At 44.5% G+C, this 23,727-nt stretch overlaps 1 protein-coding gene across 1 annotated transcript in view; it reads left to right on the top strand.

Annotated features, from left to right (window-relative positions):
- Window positions 1–296: 296 nt before the first annotated feature.
- PGM5 (phosphoglucomutase 5) overlaps window positions 297–23,727 on the top strand; it is a 179,423-nt gene continuing 155,992 nt past the window's right edge. The window contains exons 1-2 of the mRNA XM_027041085.2: window positions 297–632; window positions 20,634–20,796. Coding sequence (XP_026896886.1) covers window positions 372–632; window positions 20,634–20,796 — 424 coding nt within the window. The 5' untranslated portion in view covers window positions 297–371. The remainder of the gene's footprint in view (window positions 633–20,633; window positions 20,797–23,727) is intronic.

The raw sequence follows: 23,727 nt of genomic DNA, 5'->3' as shown, positions 1-23,727 counted from the left end.
GGGCCGGGCGCGCGAGGAGGGTCGCCGGGGGCCGGGCTGGGCGGCCCCGGGGAGCGGACTTGGGGACGCCCCGAAAGCGACTCCAGCTGGGGCACGACACTGCCAGCGCCTCCGGAGCTCCGGCCCAAGAGGGAGTGGGGCAGGAGCAAACTTTCTTGGGGGGTGGGAGCCGAACTCTGCCGGGGCGGCGCGGGGAGGGACGGCTGTCGGTGCCGCCGGAGGGCGCAGGGCCGGCGGCGGAGGGGGGGCCCGGGGCGCGAGGCGGAGCCCGGGCGCGCCGCCAGGCCGGTGGGGAGGGGGAGGGGGGGTCCGGCGGGCGGCAGATTCCCTCCGGCTCCCGGGAGCCGCGGCAGGACCGGCCAGGAGGCGCCATGGAGGGGAGCCCCATCCCGGTGCTGACGGTGCCCACGGTGCCCTACGAGGACCAGCGGCCGGCCGGCGGCGGGGGGCTGCGGCGGCCCACCGGCCTCTTCGAGGGCCAGCGCAACTACCTGCCCAACTTCATCCAGAGCGTGCTGTCGTCCATCGACCTGCGCGACCGCCAGGGCTGCACCATGGTGGTGGGCAGCGACGGCAGGTACTTCAGCAGGACGGCCACCGAGATCGTGGTGCAGATGGCCGCGGCCAACGGGGTGAGTGACCCGCCCCGGCCGAGCCTCGCTTCCCGCCCGCCGTCACCCCCCCCCCCCGCCCCCCATCCCGGGTCCTCTCCTCCAGCGGCCCGCCGCCGAGGCCCGCAGCCTCCCCGCGTCCGGGACGCCCCACGGTGTCAGCGCCCACCGCCCCAAGGCCTTCAGGGTTCCGCCTCCGGGGACCCCGCCGCGTCGCCCTGACCTCGCCCGGACTCGGCGTCCCGCACCTGCCCGCGGTCGGGTTGGGCCTTCTCCTCCCCAGCCCTTCACAACTATTTGTTCTGACCCGCGTCCACCGCCCTTCCAACCCGCGCTTCTTCCCTAGGCCGGCAACGCAGTGTTTCCCCCCTTTTTCCTTCTTTTTTTTTCCCCTCCCGTGTTCTATCTGCTGTCCCCTCCTTCCACCCTAAATTTTGGCTCCGCCAGAAATTGAACAGGAGTGTTGTCTCAAACACACCCGCGGGTGCACACACACACACACACACACACACACACACACCAGCGTTGATCCCTGACGCATTTGGCAAGAGTGCACCCTAAAGGTTTTTTTTACTATAAGTGGTTTGTGAACCCAGGGGAATTACTTCACTGTTGATCTGATGAGGGTAGGGATGGGGTGGAGATCAGTTTGATGCTCTACAGCCTGGGCTCGCAGTTGTGTGTGTCTGTGGGGGTAGCTCCGAATGGCTGGAGATGAGGCTTACGATGCCTTCCTTGAAGCAATTCCTAACTCCTCTGCAAGATGCTCTTTGGCGTTTGACTGCGTTTTGTGTCTCTTCCCCCCCATTCTGTGTCCCTCCTGATTTCCTCTCTGTTCTCCCACGACCTCTGCAGGCTTCTTTTGCCATCTGAGTTCTCAGACCTTGGGTTTTCCCTTCTTCTCCCTCCTCCCTTTCTGTCCTACAACTAGAAACACCTTCTGGCATCATCCCATACCCCAATTTCCTCCTTCCGCAACCAGGCAGGGCAGCTTTCCCACCATGCCTGCAAGAGGGACCCCTCACTGCAGGGGTCTCTGTGGGAAACATTGTCTAAAAGAGTAATTTCAGTCTTGGTAATACGGTCGGGTGCACGTACATAGCACATTTAAGTGAAATCTCTGCAGCTGTGTATGGGAGTGTGAACATTAAAAAAAAGAAAGAAACTGAATGGGGTGCCTGGGTGGCTCAGTAGTTAAGTGTCTGACTTTAGCTCAGGTCATGATCTCGCAGTTCGTGGGTTCGAGCCCCGCGTCATGCTCTGTGCTGACAGCTCAGAGCCTGGAGCCCGCTTTGGATTCTGTGTCTCCCTCTCTCTCTGCCCCTCCCCCACTTGTGCTCTCTCTCTGTCTCTCAAAAATAAACATTAAAAATTTTTTAAAAAAAGACACTACATAATTATCTGGCATTTGGACTCCCTTTTGCCTTCCTGATCCCCTCTGTTTAGCGTTCTCAACTTCTTTCTTTTTTTAATCTTTAGGGCTGCCCATGCTTCATTTTGTGTACTATAATTCCCCTCGCTCAGTGTTTTAGGGATGACGGAAGTGGATTTTTTTTTAAGTAAAATAACCCAAAAGCAATTAGGAGAAAAGAGCCAAGGGGTGTGATGGGTGGTGGAGACGATGCTGCTGGAGATTCAAGACTTGTATTTCTCTCTGGTTCCGTACTTGGGATTGATGGAAGTTGGCTTGAATCGGGGAGTTGGAGACAGGTTGATGAACGGTTTTTTACTCTGTCGGACACAGCTGTTCCCGTGGAGTGACGGAGAATAATGGGCCTTGGGGGAGCTGTGGCAGCTTTCATATTCTTTCCCGGGCCACTTTTTCCGGGACATGAGAGAAATATCCGCTCATTTATCGCGGGTGAGATTTGAGAAGCTACAGTTGTTGATTTGCACGGGCAAATTATTATGAAGCTTTCTTATTTCTTGGCACGCTTGATGATCAGGACTCCACGACCTCTTCAATGGGTCTCCTCTGATAAATACATTTCATTTACGTTAAGGGTAGAGTTGATTTTAGGAGATAGTGTATGTTAATAAATGGTTAAGATAGAGTCACACTTAACCTGGTGGTTGTTCCGTGGGACAGAGTGACAAGTTAAAATACACATATAAGCACCATCTCTTAAAGTATCCGAAAGCATTATTTCTAAAATCGGTGGGTATGGGCGAAGGGAATGGTCCACATTTATCAGTGTTTCAGGCAGCCAGTTTTAACCTATTTTTTTCCTCATTTTGTTCACCTTCTTGAGGGCTTTTGCTAAAGCCAATGAATGACCCGAAGGCTGGCTTCAGGAGAACGGGGGTTTACCAAAAGCCAGATTGGTCTTGAATGATGGGTAATTGATGAGAAGGAGCTTGCCCCCTGACTTGGCCTGTGGAGTTACACTCAGGAATGAGGAGTTTTGATTCTGAAAGCTTTTGATTCTTGCCTTTTTAAAGAGTTCGCGTTAGATATTCATAATAGGCTAGAAAGATTGTAGAAACATACAGTGTATTCTCTTGGAACTGACTTGGATGTGACTGTGTGGGTTGCATTCTCTGTATCTGAAAAATCTTGGTTTTGATAGAAGAAGTTAATTTTACTATACAGTTTAATGTTAAAAAAACCCAGAAGTTGCTCTTCGATTATATAATTGCTGAAGGGGAACAGAAGTTTGGAATCTCCAAAATGGTGGATCCACTACTTATGTTTTAATATACCATCGAGTTTGAAATAGCTTCTCAGACATATACCTATTCAATTTGGGATAAAATTTTTTTTATTATAAAATTATGAAAATTTCAAACTTTTGGAAAAGTGGGGAGAATAGATTAATGAATCCGTATGCCCATATCCTAGATTGTTCAAATTTTTTTCCATATATGTTTCATCTTTTTTTGAGGGCTAATGTATTTTAAAGTATATTAAAGAAAATGACATTTTATCCCTAAGTTCAGTGTGGATCTGTAAAAACTGAGAACCATTTTCTTGATAGTTACAATATCATTATCATCCCAAATAAAATAAAACATGATTTCTTTGTATCGTTTATTACCCAGTACACATTCAGATCTCCTCAATTATTCTGAAATGTCTTTCATAGCTGTTTTTTCAGACTAGTTTCTTCTACTGAAGGAACACACAGTGGATTTGGTTATTTGTCTTAAGTCTCTTTTAATCTAGAAAATACCTCCCTCTTTATTTTTATTTCGTATTAATGAAACTGACTTGTTGAAGAGACTAAGTTGATTGGTTGTCCCGTAGAATGCTCCTCTCCGCCCCCGACCCTTACTTGAATTTTCTGATCTTTTTTTTTATGGTGTCTTTTAACTTTTCACTATATTTCCTGTGTGTGTGTGTGTGTGTGTGTGTGTGTGTGTGTGCGTGCACGTGCGCGCGCGCTAGAAATTAGTTCTAAAGGTTTCATTAGATTCAGGCTCAATATTTTCTTTTTCTTTTTTTCTTTTGCAAGACAATTTTATAGGTAGGCACTGATGTATATTCATGTTATATCTTGTTAGGAAACATTCTGTGGTTGACCCATTATTCATGATGCTGAGATGATTATAGGGCTATTGTGGTGATTGCCTCTATCTTCCAGTATTTTCCCCCTTGAAACTAACCAGTAGCCTGCAGAGTGAACTTTGTACCATGTGAATATCCCTTTCCTATCAACTTTTATCTGATGGTTTGAGCATCTGTTAATGATCCTGGCTTGAGTGGTTTATTTCATTAGGGTTTGCAAAATGATTTTTGAATTCTCTAATTCCATCTACATGTGTTTAGCTGCATTTTCTTATGAACTGGGCATTTTCCTCACTATTGGGCTATTTGGTTATTCTGTAATATAGTTCCTTCTGGAACAGCAGAATACATGTTCATCTTTCTCTCTTTCAAAAATGTTTATTTTTGAGAGAGAGAGAGAATGGGGGAGGGCAGAGAGAGAGCGGGGGACAGAAGATCCAAAGTGGGCTCGCACTGACAGCAGGGAACCCTATGAGGGGCTCAAATTTGGCAGCTGTGGGATCATCTGAGCTGAAGTCAGATGCTCAACCAACTGAGCCACCTCGGTGCCCCTCTTTCTCTTTTTAAATTACCACCTTTCAGAATAAGGATTTGGTGAAATAGCTACTTCCGCTGGTGACACGTGAATTTTGTTTTGCTTTTCCTCTTTTGAATATCACTATGGACTCTTGAATTTGTATACAATGAATTTGAATGGATTAGTAAATAAAGGAGAAGAGATTTTTTTAACCTGTTTTTGTAATTTTTATGTGGCTGTGTGAACTTATCTAGAAAGTCCCCAGAAGTATTTTAATTCTCTTTTAAAGATACAAACTGTGTCATACTATATAGAGCAAAAGAAAAATACTAAGTATGAAGAGTAAAGAGCATCATTTAAAAGAACTGGGAAACTTTATTGCTAATTTAAACTTAGTTTGTAACTAATTGATCTTTTATCCCATTTCTTTTTCCATCTGCTTCAGGTACTTTGCAGGGGTTTAAATTCTCTAGGTGTCAATTTATTCTAATCTCATGAAGATTTCAAGAGCTAAATGCAAATAATGGCTACATTATGAATAAATGCCTTTGCCTTCCTCTGGGTGGATCCATGTGTGACTAAGGGCGTCTCTCTCTCCTCTCTTTGTTCTACTCTTTTTTTTTTTTTTCAAGTCCTAAAATACCTTTAATACTGGACAGATGGCAGCGCTGTGTCTGCCTCAAGACATTTCTGACTTTTTCTAAAGTCTTCTGTCTCTGGAGATGACACTGTGTATCATCGCTGTCCGATAGAACTTTCTATGGTGGCGGAAAGGTTCTGTAATCTGTCCTAGCCACTAGTCACATGTGATTATCAAACACTTGAAATGCACCTGCTGTGACTGAAGAACTGAATCTTACATATTATTTAATTAATACTGAAATTTAAATTTAAATAGCTACAAGTGGTTAATAGCTATCATACGGGAGAGCACAGCTCTGTCACTTAACATTTGTTTATTTTTATTTTGTTTTTTTTATGAATATAATTTATTGTCAACTTGGGTTACATAGAACACCCAGTGCTCATCGCAACAAGTGCCCTCCTCAGTGCCCATCACCCAATATCCCTCCCCGCCCCCCATCCCCAGCCCCACCATCCACCCTGTTTATTCTCTGTATGTAAGAGTCTCTTATGGTTTGCCTCCCTCCCTATTTGTAACTATTTTTTCCCCTTCCCTTCTCCCACGGTCTTCTGTTCAGTTTCTCAAGATCCACATGTGAGTGAAAATAGATGATACCTGTCCTTCTCTGACTGACTTATTTCACTCAGCCTAATACCTTCCAGTTCCATCCATGTTGCTGCACATGGCAGGACTTCATTCTTTCTCACTGCCATATAACTTAACATTTAAAATCTAGTATTTTTTTCAGCGGAGCCAGACCGTTACAACCAAAAGCAACTTGAAGTTAACTAAAGTAGGGCACCCAATGCTACCAAGGCATATTTGGCAAACCCAAACGAGATTTCGTCCTATGATAACCACACTCTCTTTTGACTTTAGCCTGGGAGACAATGAGGTAGGGTGGGAAAATCACTGTGCCGGCAGCTGGAAGGCTCACTTTCTTTTCCTAGCTCTGTCGTACAAGTTGCAGACCAAATGCTTCAGCCTCTTGAAATACCTAGAAACCACTTGTTTCCTCATCTATAAATTGGGTATGACAGCATGGCTGAATTATCCTGGGAATCAAATGGAGAGCTGCCACCAAAAGCATTTTGTAACATCCGTAGCTTTAAGAAGTGTCAGGGAACATCATTGCGGCCCGTGAATACATCTCATACAATAATGATTTGACTGCATGTATTGAACAGAACGGCAGAGAGCTCTGTCGCACGTTTTAGCCGAGAGAAAATCCTTTTGTTGATCGGCCACACACCGTACTGGCTATGGGATAATCACCAATGGTAATGGTAATGTTAGCAGTACCATTCAGCTTACAGAATTCAAGAGCTCCTCGATGCCTTGTGAAGTCTTTTAGGGGTAGACGTTGAAGGGCAGTGGTGTGAAGAAGGCTGGGTCAGCAAGGGACTTGGGTGTGGCTTCGAGAAGGTTGCTTACCCTGGGTGTGTTTGATTCTAATGGGCCACGAAAAGGTGGTTGTTTCAAAGAATGGGAATGCACCTGCCTTGACACTTCTTAGAACTATCTGGGTTACAAATTTTGATGTGGCCCCAAAGAAAAAGGAAAACAGATTTGCAAAGGAGGCAGGGTGGGACGTGACGGTGTGTGGGATGTCCAGAGGGAAGCAAGCCGGTGTCTCAACACCGAAACCTTCTTTCCTGGAATGGATCTGGAAACCTGGGCTGGGCCGGCTTCAGGTCTTGTCTCCAGAAGGGAAACAGAACCGGATGGTGACTGCTCTGCATTTTCCGGTGTTCACTACAGAATAGGTGAATGGAATGAGCTGCTGTGGCCCAGACATTAGGAAGAGCGGGTTTGGGATACACAAGAAAGCCCTAAAGCGACTGCTAGAACTTTATCTTGCTTCCCCTCCCAAATCCCCATCCCTGGGTTTTGGAAGTGGCAAGTCTGTTATACGAGAAATAGCAAATTTTAGGGTGTCCTTGGCTCCATCCATCTTCCTGTTCAGTCAGTTCATCCTTGAATCTTTTAGCCTCAAGTCTTCATTCACTCTTTTTTTTTAATGGGGAAGGAAAAGGAATGGGAGAGGTTTTGTGAACAGCTGGGCCCTCCCAGTTGCTGGGGTGGGTTATTTTAAGCTTTGTTGAATGTGTCCAGAGACCCAGATGACATTTTTAACTAAGCTACTTTATTAAATCTTGGGATAAAGCATAATGATGTTTATTGAACATGCGCGCGCGCGCGCACACACACACACACACACACACACACACACACACACACACACCAGCAACAGTATGTGTGAAACTTGCCCTACGAATTTTCTATAAAACATCTGTTCTCTCTGAGCCCTTCGTGAACTATGCAAGTTTGGTAGTTTCTGTTAAGACTTGAGGGATAGAAGTTGGAACCTAGTTTTGAGGAATCTAAGCATAGGTATTGGCTTCACTAACCTTAACCTCTATCTTTTGGGCCCTAGCCACTCTTGTGTTAGACAACAGTTAGGTAAGCGAATCCTGTAATAGGATTTGAACAGGATTATTTGAGAATAACAGGCAGGGGGATAAAAAGGTCTGGATTTCCCAGGGATTTTTAAATCGAAGGTAGAAAGCTCAGTGTCCTTTGTTAGCCTACAGCTTTGACAGTTAATTGCCCGCACTCATGATTTGGCCAATATGCCTTTAATGTTTACACTTGCATAGCCAAAGGAAAAGCTTTGGGTCCTTTTATCTGACTTGACTCTCACTGATTACGAATAAGAGGATATCTGGAATATATACAAGGCTTGTTAACATCCACATTTTCTTAAGCTTTAAATACCTTTCATCTCCTATATTTTTAGTGATGTCAAATTTTGGAGTGATGCTTGTATTCGTAGGAAGAGAAAATTTTCAGGAATGCTCAGTCTCCAAAGAAATCCTTTCCCTTGGCATAAAGTCACAGAAATTTTCTTTCCCTTTCCAAGTCTCTACCTATAGGTGTTTTGCATAAATATAATATTTAATTGTTGCCCTTCTATTATTTTCCTCTAAGAAGAGTCCTCTTTTGTGGCTAGGGGTATCTGGTTTTGTTTTTAGGGCTTTCTAATGGAAAGAGAAAAGTTGAAATCAGAAGACCAGAGTTTATTCTATTTGGCAAAAGATGCCACAGAATACTGGGAGGAGAGTTTTATAACAAATGGTTAATATACATAGTGTATGAAAAGCTTTTCCAAGTTAGTAAAAAAAATTCAGAAAATTCAGAAGAACTATTGTCAACTACAACAACAGACACCTGAAAAGGACATCCTCATTAATAACTGAGGAAATAGAAACAAAAAAAAAATCCATCAAGATGAAAAACATTGAAAGCACTCAGGGTTGGTGTGAATGTTGGAAAACTGTCATGTTAAATCGACATGTTAAATTGTCATGTTAAATGGGAGTTAAATCGATAAACCTTTTGGCTGGGCAGTTTGGCAGTGTGTGTCAAAAGTAATGGACTATTTATCCAATAATCCAAGAATCCCTTAATCTAAGAATCTATCCTATAAACTTCCTGATACGAATGTGGAGACGTCTACGTACAAGAATACTCACTGCCGCTTTTGCAAAAAGACAAACGTGTAAACATTTATATGTTTAACAGGAGAGAACAGGTACATAATTTATGGCACGGTCACACCATGGATGCATTAAAACGCATGAACAAAGGAGGTGGACCTATATGGACATGAAAAGGCTGTGAATGATCGTTTATATTCAGTGAAACAAAGCAATTAGTAGGGGATCATGGGTAGCATGATGCCACTGTTGGGTAGGCATAGAAAATAGGGTTGGAAGGACATACTCCAGCTAACAGGTAACAGTGAATACGTCTGGGGTATGTGGGTGCATATGGTGGGAGAAGGAGAATCTTCTCCCTTACTATATCATATACTTCTCTTTACTAAATGATCATCCATGGGTGTGCATTGCTTTGGTCATTCAACACATCAGTAAAGAATAACAAAGCAAAAAGGAGAAGCTCTGGGTTTGAATGACACTACCATTTGTAACTTATATGACCGTGGAGAAGTCACCTGGCCTTCTGGGATTTGCTTCCTCCTTTATCAAAATGGGGAAGGTAAAACCACTTTCTACACATCTTCCAGGGTGGATGGGACGATTGAAGACGGTAACGGATTATTAGGAGTAATTTATTCACGTAACACAATTATCACCAAACTCTTTCCCTCGGAATAGAATAAAAGGACGTGTGCATGTACATTTTCTTTTAGTCTCGGTAGCTTTACGGATCAGAAAATGCCTGTTGCTGTGGAGATCACAGTTCTTTGGTAAGGCTTCTACTGGACTTTTGGTACTCCGCCATGCTGCGGGCTAAGGCTTGGGCGGTGACTCCTGAAGTCACCATCCCGTCCCCGCTCCTCGTGTGTACACACGCCACACACACACACACACACACACACACACACACACACACACACAAACGCACACGCACACACACACCCTGCCTCGGACATCGAGGTGGCAACAGCTGCTCTGGCATGGACTTGCACTCAAAGGATTGTTTTTCTTCGCAGGGTCTGTGCATTATTTCGTGTTACGAATTAGCCGAGTCCGGGCCAAGCTTTTCCACACCTTAAACCTTTCTGAGGCTCGCGCTGTGTTAAAGCAGAACACCCCTCTACCGAAGCCAGCTCTTAATCTGCTCGTTTCATGAGGATTTTCCAGCCTAATGGACTGGGCCATGTGAGAGATTACTGAGAGGAACAGACCAGGCAGAGGCTAAGAGACTCCACACTAATCTGCTGAGGCGTCTGAAAATGCACAGCTGTAGGCACTAGAGATGTGTTAAAGTGTTCGGTCAGGATGTTTGTCAGGGGTGCCTGGTCCTGCAGCCTTGCTGAATGTTTGGTTAGGAGGCATAATCTTTTTTTGGACAGCATCTCCCAAACGTAAAGTGACAGATGCAAACGCGGAATATAATACAGAAGACCCAGCCCTGCTGTCATAAATAACAGTAAATTGTTGAATCTTGCTGAGTTGTAAATCTTTTATTGCCAGGGGTCTTTAGTTCACTGGAACAGAGTATAAGGAGTGGGGGCTCTTAGCAAATGGCCTGTGATTATTTCCCAACCAGACAGAAATGGGTCTGATGGAATTTATTTAACAAGCCACATAAATGCATTTTAATGGATTGTGACAACTACTCTGAAAAAAAAAACCACATGGCTATAGAGACTGAGTTTTGAGGGGAACATATAGGCACATATACGTGTGTGTGTGTGTGTGTGTGTGTGTGTGTGTGTATCTTCATGTATATATATGTGTGTGGGTATATATACATATATATAATTATTTTCTGTCTACCTATAAATGTGCCAGATGGAAAGTATTCTTAAGCATTTAGAAAGTTTATCAAATAGCTTATGTGTGTGCACATGTGCACAGAACTCCCCCTCCTCCAAATATATGTCTTCTTCCCTGGATGTATTCAAGAGGAGAGTAGACCAGACTTCAGAAACATATGAAGCCTGCATAGACCCGAAGGAGGTGACTTAATGTTCCCAAATGATCTATGTTTCTATGATAATGAATAGAACTTGTGCTGGAGTTGGATGGGCTGAAAGTAAGAAATATAAGTAATATAAATCATACTGTTCTAGGCAGGAATCTGTCTTGCAGGGACAGCTTTCTGCAGTGAGCTCAACACCACGGGTAAGTTAGGAGATCGGCATAGCGCATAGCAGGAGACAGTACACGTCAGAGGCACAGACAGGGGCAAGGAAAGAAAAAGATGAAGGTCACGACAGGGGTACAGACATGGTCCTGTCACTCCTTACCATGGGCGTCAGCAGCTTCTCAGTCAGGAGGCCTGGTGGTCGAAGAAAAAAGACCTTGTACTTACGTAGGCAGGTTACAACTAATTTGCTATTTCATTATTGGCAGGCTACATTCAGTTTACCTGATTTTGTAGCGTGGTTTTAGTCCTCACACGCTTTTTAGTTTCGCATCTAAAAACCTCGGGTGGAAGAACGCTTTTATATTAGTCTATGAAGGACGGTACATTTAAATAATGGAAGACTATATAGACGCTAAAATCGCGTTGTGGAAGAATAGTCAGTGACCTAGAGACACAGACGCCAGGGAAGGGCTGGGTATATTAAGTGAAAGATGTAGGTGACAGAAAATCCCTTCTGCAAAAATATGGAACTATCTAAATGAAAGAGACAGAAAGGGAAACGGAGATACCAAGATACAAACAGTACACACAGAAAGTTAACAGTGTTCATTTTTAGATTTACAGATCACTCTTATTTTCTTCTTGCTGATGTGTTCTTCCTAAATGTTCAAAAAAGGAATGTATTTAATATATAAGTAATTATATATATTTACTGAATTATATATATTTATTATATATATTGTGTATAATTATATACAACATATATATAGTATATAATTATATTATATTATATACAATATATATTATATATACTTAATTATATATATTTACATAAATATGTGTAATTATATATAAGTGTATATATAATATATATGTATATTTATTACACACTTATATACACACATATAACACATATAACATATCTACACATGTTATATACAATGTATATTATATACATATAATATATACATGCACATGCACACATAACACACATAACATGTACACACATGTTATATATTACAGATATACACGTTACATATGTATACGTATACACACATATGTAATATATAACATATGTGCATATGGTGTATGTATAATATGTATATATAATATACATTATATATAATGTATATATGTATATATATAGCATATGTGTTATATATATTTGTAATTAGAAAACCATTGTAGGTTAGCAAAACAACAAATTCATTCAATTGCTATGAATTACGGAATTCACACCTAAGAATTAAGAAATGGTACGAGGAAGAGGAAGGAAAGCAAGGGTAGGGCCCTGAGTATTTACTTGGTGTCAGACACTGAGCTGGAGCTTGCTTACATTACCTCCTCTCACCCTCCATCCGTTAGATAATAAAACCAAGAGACAGAAGCACCTTGCCCGAAGCCACATAGCTAGCAGGTGGCGAGGCAGTTTGTATCTCCTTTCTTGTTGGATCCCTAAATCTCAGATCATCTCTGGGCACTCAACTCTGCCTTCTTGACCCAGGTAGATACAACGGTTCCTATCCTGGTCTTCATTTGGATTGATCACTTCATAAAACAGCAGCAAATAGACCCTTTCTTATTTTATTTATTTTCATTTTTTCAACGTTTATTTATTTTTAAGACAGAGAGAGACAGAGCATGAACGGGGGAGGGTCAGAGAGAGAGGGAGACACAGAATCCGAAACAGGCTCCAGGCTCCGAGCCGTCAGCACAGAGCCCGACGCGGGGCTCAAACTCACAGACCGCCAGATCATGACCTAAGCCGAAGTCAGACGCTTAACCGACTGAGCCACCCAGGCGCCCCGACCCTTTCTTATTTTAGTGAGCCAAGTTCTGCACCTTAAGGTGAAGATTTCAGTATTTTCCAAGCACTGAATTACCTAAATACCAGAAGGGACAGAAGTTCTAATGTCACCGCCCCCATATTGCACCTGAGGAAGGCTAGATGGCCTGATTCTCAATGAGCTCTTGAGAAATAGAACTTGGCCCAAACTTCTGGATGCCTGCAACCTCTCTGCACCTGTCCGGAAGTTAGGGACTGAATGCGAAATCCATCTTGGTTCGATTCTGGTGGGCTCTCGTCTCCCCTTCCAGCCCCTAAGTGTGTGCATACAGACTTCCAGGGGGACGGGAAGCTGAGGATGGGCTGTTACTCCCATCTGGTCTCCATGTAACAAAGCCTGTAACTGCATAATTATCCATGTGCAAATGGAGAAGTCCCTTGATGTTTGGATAACCACATCCATGTCTTGAGTTTGTTATTTCTCGAAATTCCACTTAGCCGTCTCCTGCTTCCTCATGTACCGCACTGCACAAAGCCTGGCGGCCCTCCCTGGCAGCTGGGGCTGAAAGGCGGAAGGACGCCCTGCCATCATGGCAGCCTGGCTTTGGCCTTTCTTCATGGGTTTTGGTTTTTTGTTTAGCCGAGAAGACAGGAAATATGTCTTTGTGTATCTGGCTTTCCATGCACTCTGGAGATGGCCGTGGCGGTGGCTGTGTGGTCCCGCACAGCACTCGCTCTGTGAACCATCAAGGAAGCTTCTGCTTATTGCTCTTTTTGTGCTCTGATTGCTTCGGGAATTGCAGGGCTGTGACACTGCGAGTGGAGAATATTGAGGAATGTCATGCTTACTTTTTCTTTTCTCGCTTTGGGACTCTTTTTAACAAATGACTTATTTAAGGCTAAAAGGAAATCATCCGGGGGGGAGGCATAGTTAAGGGAGTTCGTTCACACATGAAAACAATCCCGTACTCATTAGTGTTACGTGACCGGGGAAAACTCCCGTGGCGTCAAAATCCTGCCCCTGCTCTGAGATCCTCGCCTGTGGCTTTCAGCTGCACAGCGCTGCTCTCTAGGACTTTGAGTTAATTAGGAACTGTGAACTCGTGGCTAAATCTAATTTAGGAGAATCGTGGTCAGCGACGATGCTACGCCCATGCAGGGGTGCAGCAGTCCTGCTGCGGCCCAGGTGAGGTTTCAGAGCAAGTTAGGAGAACGGACACAGTGAGATGGGTTAAGTACCCGCAGCCGGGAAATGTGGCTAATTGCATGCCCCCCCCCCCCCCCCCGCTCCGCCCTCTCTGTCCTAAGATTTTAGGAGTCCCCGCTCAGTAGGAACAAGCTCATGCCGTGTCTGTCTGTGTCTCTGTGTGTCTGGGAAAGCGTGTGTCTCTCGTTTGTCCGTGTGACAGTGTTCATGTGGCTACCTGGGACCCGTACGTGGGTGCCACCTGTTGCGTGTGTACGTGACCGTGCACTCGGGTCCACTTTGCCCCTCTTGCCAAGCGGGAACAGAAGGACGTGTTCCTCGGTGGCAGGAAAGCCCACCCTGGTCCCCCCCTCCTCCAGCCAAAACCAGATCACATGGAAACTGGAGAAAGCCCCACGGGGGGGGGGGGTCAGGAGGGAGCAGCAGAATGCCTTGACGTGGACCCCCCCCCCTCCCCGGGCTGCGGTCTGGGTTTCACTCGGGAATACAAGTCAGATGCTGCCTCAATGCTGTAAACAAAGCCAACGCTGCTTGTGTAAGTAGACTGACTCCTTGCACTGCAGTGGTCTGCTACATTGGCGCGGGGGGGGGGGGGGGGCGGGGGGGGATGGGGAGCGTTTCTAGGGCTTCTGTTGGAAAGTGAAATGGTAGTTTAAGGGATAACCTGTTGTCTGAAAGTGAATTTGAAGTGTTGGAGGAGGGGGATGCAATTCGGGGGAGGCAGCAGCGTAATTTGTGTCACGGTTCGTTTCACGAAGGGTTTTTGTCTTTATGGAATCTCATCTCCAGTGAATTTTCACAACCCTGCCCCCTCTCGGCTTTGCAGACAAAAACATGGAGCATCGGAAAAGTGACGTGATTTTCCCTAGTCGGGGGTAGAAAGGCAGGACTCCCATCTCCATCTTTGAACTTTGAAAGTGAGTGCTCTTTGCTTCAACAACAGGGCTTCCGAAGGCTCTATTTCTTTGATCAATTACTAGCTCTTGAAACCACGTTTTCCCCAATGACGTTTGTCTTGGGATGACTGGTAGAGGCAGAGCTGATGGAAGACGAGGAAACAGCCACACAGAGCAGAGGGTGAGGTGAAGAGGAAGGACAGAGATGGCGTGATGCGGCCACCAACCCGGGAATGCAGGGCGGCCACCAGAAGCTGGTAAAGGCATGGATCAGATTCTCCCCTGAAGCCTTCGGAGGAAGGGGGCCCTGCTGGAGTTCAGACTTCTGGCCTCCGGAACTACGAGAGACTCACTTTGTCTGGTTTTTAAGCCACCACGTTTATGGCAATTTGCTACATCAGAGCCTCAGGAAATGAATATAGATTTTGCGTTTGTTTAGAGATTTTTGGTTTAGTTTCTCACGGCTGCTGTAACTAATTGCCATTAACACGGTGGCTTAAAACAACAGAAATTTCGTCTGTCACACTTTAGAGGCCAGAAGTCCGAAATCCAGCAGGGCCGTGCTGCCACTGGGGGCTCTAAGGGAGAATCATTCCATGCCTCTTATGGCTTCCGGTGGCTCCCACATTCTTTGGCATTCCTTGGCTTGTGGCCACTTTCCTCTGATCTCTGCCTCTTCCTCTGGATGTATCTTCTCTCCTTCAGTGAGAACAAAGTTCCTTCCCCACCATTATGGAAGTGGTCCAAATGCAATCAACCCGCCACCAGCTGGTTAGCTGATCACCTCGGGAATGATGCCATATTGGGAACTCAGTGTTGGTCTCTGCTCCTGGCGGATCGCACGCCCAGTGGTGGCCGTAGCCAGGTTGGCTTTGGCGAGAGGAAATCTATGTTGCTGAGCCCATGTATAACCTCCCTTCTTGCCCCTGTGGCCGCTTTGTTCCTGAGCCCGTCGGTCAATGACACGAGTGGCTGGGGTAAGAAGCTGACCGGTATTCACAGAACAGGTCATCCTACCCACTTGATTTGTAAAGTCACTCCCTGCTCAAGTCACTTTTTAGTGAGCATTTGCAGGGGATGCAAATATCTTCGTGATTTCCCGTGTCTTACCTTAGAAGCACTGTCACTTACTCTCATGTATCTCCTCCAGCCCTTATCGTGCCTCAGATGCCCCCCAACTAGATTTATATTCAGCGTACAGCCCTACCCCATTTTTATGGTATCGGTGGTTTAATGAGCAAGGCTACCTGGGTAAAATTTCCAGATAATTCGAACTTAATCTTCTGTTAATCAGTGATAACCAGAATGCTAAAGGGTGAATTTTTATTCAGGTATTTTTTTTCTCACATTAACCTTTTTAAACAGAATATATAGTACCTTTTCAAAAAAGAAATCATTGAGATTCATTTCAGATATAAAGTTGGTCTATAATCTTGACTACTTAACAAATGAGTTGTACCTATTTATTTTTGTATTTTTTCCAAGTCCTGGTCACAAGGCATATAGAACTTTACATTGTCGTAATAGTGTAACGCTTACTTTGTATTCGGCGTTTTTGATTTAGCATTAAAGCGTTGTCTGTGTTCCTTCTATACCATTTAAGAAAATGTCATTTGTTATAGCAAGTAAGCCTTTTTAACAGTAAACAACTTTTATTGCCTTTAAACACAGTGGAGAGTTATTTCTCACCCCTGTCAGAGGGTTTTGGCTGTTGAGCAAAGACTCTTGGCTTCCATCTTGTGGCTCTGTATCTCCTAGAGCCGCGCGTTCACCTGCATGGAGTCTGTGGAAGAGGAACTAGGCACATGAGGTAGATCTGTTTCTCACCATCTTTGGCCCAGAAGGCACAGGCGTTACTTCTGTTCTGTTCTCTTGTTCATTTATCGTCTGCTGTGAAATTAGTCGTGTGGCCACACTAGATGCAAGGGTGGTCTGGGAAATGTAGCCCCTGGCTGGGGGCTGGAGGAGGGTGCTATTCAGTGACATGTCTGTCCTGTGGAAGCGGATCATAACGTTTTGTGGGCTGTGAACCAAGTCTACCACAGCTGCACAACCTTGGTAATTATCCTTTAAAATGGCTGAGGAATATTCTATACGTTGGTGCATCACGCTTTACTTGGTAGGTCCTTCATTACTTGTTCTCTCTTATTTATAAAGATTGTTTTTAATTTTTCACTTCTAACGAATACCACTGTAAGAATACACACACACTCCTCTCCCCGCCCCCCCCCCTTAAAGATTGTTTCTTTACGAGCAATTCTAAAAGGTGGGAGAGACAGAAATTTGTGAACAAAGGTTACAAATGTTTTTCAGAGTCGTGAATCTACAGACTTATTCCTTGAGGGCGGTGACTAGTGTGATTATTGTCCCTGTGTCTTTCCCATCTTGATAAATGACACCATCACCCATTAAGTTATTGAAGGTAGAAATCTGGGAGTGGATTCTTTCCCTCACTGGCCCTTGTATTCGTTGTTCATTGCTGTGCAAGAAATTATGACGCAACTGATGGCCTAAAATGATCATGAATCTTTATTTGGCTCACAGCTAGATAGGTGAGAATTTGGCTCACAGCTAGATAGGTTGTTCTCACCTGGGGACTCTCATGAGGTCACAGTCACATACTCCTGGGGTCTTTGTCATGTGAAGGTTTGACAGGGACCGGAGGATCCTTTGCAAGATGATCCACTCGCACAGCTGGCTAGTGGCCGCTGGCTGTCAGTTCCTCTCCCTATGGGCGCTTATGCAGGGCTCCTTGCGTGTCTTCATGACAGAATGGCTGGTCCCCTGTAGAGTGAGTCAACAATCCAAGAGAGCAAGATGGAAGCGACAGTGTCATGTATGGCCTCACCTTGGAAGCCACACACTCTCAGTTCTTCAGTGTTCTACTAACCACGCGGCTCTGCCCTGTCGGTGTGGGAGGGTCTGCGCAAAGACCCCACTACCAGAAGGCAAAGGTCATTGGGCGCCATCTTGAAGGCTGGCTACCAGAGTTCCAGTCTTCCGTATTTCATTCCAACTACATGTTCTTTTCATTCTCCCTCTTCCAAAACCTCAAATAGAATCTCTTCATTTCATTTCTCCTGCCTCTTGCCTAGTCCAAGACTATCCATACTCAGCTCTGCTGTGATAGCCTTCCACCTGATCTTTCGGCTCATCACTCTAACGCATTCTTCACATAGCAGCCGTTCGGTTTTCCAGTGAATTAATTCAACATATTAATTGTGTTCTTACTACATGATAGGTTTGTTCTAGATTGTCAGAATATAGCAGTGAAGAAAACAAAGACCTTAGAGCTTCTATAAAGCAGGGAAATAAATGAATAATAATGGGAAACATTAGGTGTTAATATACATACTACAGAAGATTAAAACAGGCTAAACGAAAGAGAGGGCAATAGGAAAATTAGGAATGTGTGGGTGCTGTATTATACAGGTCTGTCAAGGGTGCTGTCTCTGATTAGTTGACATTGGGACAGAAACCCCAAAAGATAGCAGGCATGCAAATATCTGGGTAAGAGAGTTCTAAGCAGAGGGAAGAGCAAAGACAAAGGCCCTGATCATGCTTGATGTGTCTGAGGGATGGTAAACCAGCCAGTACGGCTAGAGCAGAGGAAGGAGGACAGTGGAGGGCATCAGGTGTTGCAGGGCTTACAGAGGACGTTGACAACTTTGGCTTTACTTTGGGTTGGTGCAAAAGTCATTGAAATGTTTTGCTGACATGATACGACTTGCTTTTTAAAAAGGTCGCTTGGACTGCTCATTCCGTGATCTCTTATTTATTTTTTAAAAAATGTTTATTTATTTGTTTTATCCCAAGCAGGCTCTGCATTCAGGCGTGGAGTCCATCGTGGGGCTCCATCTCGTGACTGTGAGATCATGACCTGAGCAAAATCAAGAGTCAGACGCTTAACCCACTGAGCCACCCAGGCGCCCCTCATCCTGTGACCTTTTAAAATGTGAATGATATCAGGTCACTTCCACTGCTTAAAGCCTTCTAGGAATTCCCATTGCACGGCTATTATGATCGTCATGTTTATTGCTATTATTGAAATTGACACCCCACTATTCTCTATCACAGAACCCTGCTGATTTCCTTCCTAATACATATCTGACTAGCAAATATTATTATTAGGCTGTTTTGTTTACGATCTGTCTCCTCCACTTGAAAATATGTACTCTGGGGATGTTGTGGGTCTTTCTATACTAAATCGTCCCAGGACTCTGTTGTTCTTGGAGCTCTTGTGTTTGTTCTTTGCACATTTTTTTCTGTATCTTCCCTCATTGTCATATTTGGTCGGTGACCTACTTCTAGCAATGCTAGAGTTTGTTCGCAGTTCTGTCAAGCTCACAGGTGGTGCCCATGCTGCTGGTCCCTCGAGTAACAAGGGGGTTTGATCACCAAGCTCAACTGAACATTGAAATCACCTGTAGAGCTTTAAAGACTATGAAGCCTTGACCTACTCCTAGATAGGCCAGTATAATTAGTCTGAGATGCCCTCTGAATATTGGTAACTTGAAGGCTTTCTTAGGGATTCTGAATTGTAGTAACATTTGAGAACCACGGGATTAGATGACATTGGTCTCTATTTTAAGACAAAGCATACCGAGTAATAGTCTGTAGGGCTATGTGGCTTTCTTTTTTAAAATTCAGCTTAGTAGCTACAGAAAGACTCTGGCCACACCCATGGATGACTTCCAGATCTCTGCCTAGCATGGCCAGATAGTTTCTCCAGTGTCCCAACACACACCGTCAGTGGCAGAAATAAAATTCTTGCCTTCGTAAGAGTGGTTGTTCTGAGTGCATTCAAATACACCTGCTGATGACAAGGCTATAGGAAGCCAGGACTCTTCTGTATGAATTTGTGCTGAGGCAGAGAGAAGAAGGGGATGAAGCAGAGAAAACCTACATTTCTTTTTTCTTGTAATTTCTAGCATGTTCATGTGCAGAGTTTCTAAGCCAGTAACAAACTAAGAACCTCTTGTGTAGAGGAACCTTCATGAAAGTTCTAAGGTTCTAAGAACCTTCATGCTAACCCTTTGGTCATCAGAACTGGAGGGGCACATGTACCCCAATGTTTATAGCAGCTCTTTCAACAATAGCCAAATTATGGAAAGAGCCCAAATGTCCATCAACTGATGAATGGATAAAGAGATGTATACATATATACATATAGAATGGAATACTACTTGGCAATGAGAAAGAATGAAATCCTGCCATTTGCAACAATGTGAGGGAACTGGAAGGTATTATGCTAAGTGAAATAATTCAGAGAAAGACAGATACCATGTTTTCACTCATATGTGGAACTTGAGAGGCTTAATGGAGGACCATGGGGGAAGAGAAGGGGAAAAAACAGTTTCAAACAGAGAGGGAAACAAACCATAAGAGACTCTTGAATGCAGAGAACAAACTGAGCACTGATGGTGGGGGCGGGAGAGGGGAAAATAGGTGATGGTCATTGAGGAGGGCACTTGTTGGGATGAGCACTGGGTGTTGTATGTAAACGATGAACCATGGGAATCTACCCCCCCAAACCAAGAGCACATTGTATACACTGTATGTTAGCTGACTTGACAATAAATTGTATATAGATATAAAGTGGATGTTTCAAACTACTAAAAATCAATGGGGCAGGTCCAATTTACAGCTTACTAGTTGGCTGCTACATGTGGGTGCCCCAACTGGTGTTGGAGATACTGGGCAGGAGGCAATGCCAGAGCTCTCCTTTACCCCTTAACCCAAAGCCCACTCTATGCCTTTTGCAAGTGATTGACTGTGTGTTAACAGAGCCTGGGGCACTTCCCATTGAAATGCCTTTGATCCCGTGTAACTGGATTGATTTTTTTCCTTGGCTGATCTAGATTGGACGACTGATTATTGGACAGAATGGCATCTTGTCAACACCTGCTGTTTCCTGCATTATCAGAAAGATCAAGGCCGCCGGTGGAATCATTCTAACAGCCAGCCACTGCCCTGGGGGACCAGCTGGAGAGTTTGGAGTGAAGTTCAATGTTGCCAATGGAGGTATGTAGTTTAGAGGATACCTTAATCTTCACGGTTTCTGTCCTCTTAGGTTATTGTAGTTTTACAATGACTCTGATGGTAGACGAGCAAGGTGGAGAGGAAGTGGCTCAGAAAGTTCCAGTGAGGGGTCTGTCTTAGGGTTCTCCAGAGGAACAGAACCAGTAGGCTATAAAGAGATTTATTATAAGGAATTGGCTGGGTTCCCGTTCAACATGGCAATGTAGGAATATCTGGTACTCACCTCCTCCCATGGACACACCGAATCTACCGATATATGGAACAATTTCCTCTGAAAAACAAAAACCTAAAAACTAGCACAGCAACCCCTTTCCATAGGGCAAGTGAGAGGGAAACCACTTCAAAGTGGGTTGAAGAGGCTGGGACACAAACCCACCACCGGTGAAATGATCCACCCTCTGGAGAGAACAGAAAACCTAGAGAGTCTCCCCAAGAAAGGGAGGGTTCGTACTCTACATTGGGCACCCCACCTTTTAAGACTGGTACCTGAGAGATGCGCCCCCCCCCCAAAACATCTGGCTTCGAAGACCAACTGGCTCGCGCCCTCAACCTGAGGACTATGACAAACTGAGGGATGGCTCTTAAAGGGCCTACCCACAGCCACACCTGCCCCGGACCCAGTGAGGGAGTTAGCTCACATGATTATGCAGGCTGAAAAGTCCAGAGACTGTAGACCCAGGAGAGCAATGGCAGAGTTGTAGTCTGAGTCCCAAGGCCTGAAAAACAGCACAACTGATGGTGGAAGTTCCAGTCCGAGACCAGGTTCAGGTTCAAAGGCAGGAGAGAACCACTGTCTCAGCTTGAAGCCGGACAGGGAGAGTGACTTCTCCCTTACTCAGCCTCTTGTTCTGTCCAGGCTCTCAGTGGGCTCTCAGATGAGGCCACCGGTAGTGGGCACTTTACACAGTCTCCTGGATGCTAATCTCTTCCAGAAACCCCCTTACAGACACACCCGGGATAAGGTTTCACCAAATATCTGGGCACTGTGGGGCTCAGTCAGGTTGACATATAAAACTAACCCCACAATGCTTGAGGTGGCCTAATGAGATCTCAAACCTATTTGGTGTTTTGAGCCTCTGCACTTCTTAGCACAGTCAAATGGCTAAATAATTGATGCTTACCTGATGTGGAAGGGGTCTGGATTAAAAAAAGAGTTTTTTTAATGTTTATTTATTTTTGAGAGAGACAGAGTGTGAGTGGGGGTGGGGCAGAGAGGAAGGGAGACAGAATCCGGAGCAGGCTCCAGGCTCTGAGCTGTCAGCACAGAGCCCAACGTGGGGCTCAAACCCACAAATCATGAGATCATGACCTGAGCCAAAGTTGGACGCTCAACCAACTGAGCCACCCACACACCCCTAGAAGGGCTCTGGATTTTAAAGTAGGAACTTATTCTAAGTCATTTAGACCATTCCTGTTATTTGGCAGATGAACAAATCAAATCCCCAAGAGGCTCTTGTTCAAGTTCACATGGCTGCTCAAAGCCAGACAAATGGGTTTTTAACATAATTGATAGACTTCCTCTTTCCTATAGCGTTGACTTTGTCTCACTGAAATGCTTATGATCGTTCCACTTTTTTCTTATATTAACAGAAATTTATAGTTTGGAGGTCTTTGTGGGGTGGTTTATATATATAGGGGTGAATTAGAAGAACAATTTTAATTTTTTTTAATGTTTATTTATTATTGAGAGACAGACACACAAAGCATGATCAGGGGAGGGGCAGAGAGAGAGGGAGACACAGAATCCAAAGCAGGCTCCACGCTCCAAGCTGTCAGCACAGAGCCCGACGTGGGGCTCAAATCCACGAACTGTGAGATCAGGACCTGAGCCAAAGTCGGTCGCCTAACCAACTGAGCCACCCAGGCGCCCTGAAACACAATTTTATTTTTTATTTTTTTAAATTTTTTTTTCAATGTTTATTTATTTTTTTGGGGACAGAGAGAGACAGAGCGTGAACGGGGGAGGGGCAGAGAGAGAGGGAGACACTGAATCGGAAACAGGCTCCAGGCTCTGAGCCATCAGCCCAGAGCCTGACGCGGGGCTCGAACTCACAGACCGCAAGATCGTGACCTGGCTGAAGTCGGACGCTCAGCCGACTGCGCCACCCAGGCGCCCCTCAAAACACAATTTTAAACACATATTAAGTTAAGGAGAATAATAAATGGGTAGCTTGTGTCCATTATTTGTTTTTCCATTTTGCACTTTTTTGTCCCCTAAAAGATTTTAAGGTAGAGCATGAAGACATTTTACACCTAGATATTTCTGAATACATCTCTTCAAAAGAAAGACCTATTCCTACATAACTACATTATGAGGCCTAACAAAAATAACACTAATTCCCTAACATCCTCTAAAACCTAAACTATATTGAAATTTTTCCAGTTGCCTCCAAAATGTTATTTATAGCTGTTTCATCCCAGAACAGGATTCATCCCAGAACCATGCCTTCCATCTGCTCGTCAAGTCTCTAAATTTTAATCTTGAACCCTGAGTCTGCTTTTATAGGTGGGTAGGAGCTGATTTTTAACCAACAGCAGTTACTTTTATGAATCTGAAGGCAATATTTATTATTTCCCCTTCCTTACAGCCATTTGGGACATTACCCAAACAAAGGAACTTCACTCCCATCAAGTGTTAAAAAAAAAAAAAAAAAAAAGACCCGCAAAACACCTTACAAAGTGTCCCGTGATGGGAGAAGCTCTCCTTCCTTAAAAATCACACCTAGGACCACATCTAGTCTTGCAACAGGTACTGAGAATTTCAGGAAAAAACAGGCAGTATTCACGTATTTTATATGCTGTTAACGCAAGAAATCGAATGGGCTCAGAAAATGGGAGTTTGCAGAGAAATACGATATGTAAGTTGCCAAACTAAACAATGGATTTCAAGTAAGCATTTGGAATTTATGTTTG

This window comes from Acinonyx jubatus, chromosome D4 (assembly GCF_027475565.1).
Source record: "Acinonyx jubatus isolate Ajub_Pintada_27869175 chromosome D4, VMU_Ajub_asm_v1.0, whole genome shotgun sequence".
Taxonomy (NCBI): Eukaryota; Metazoa; Chordata; class Mammalia; order Carnivora; family Felidae; genus Acinonyx; species Acinonyx jubatus.
Note: the sequence above shows the minus strand (reverse complement) of the source record. Positions and strands in the feature narration are given on the sequence as shown.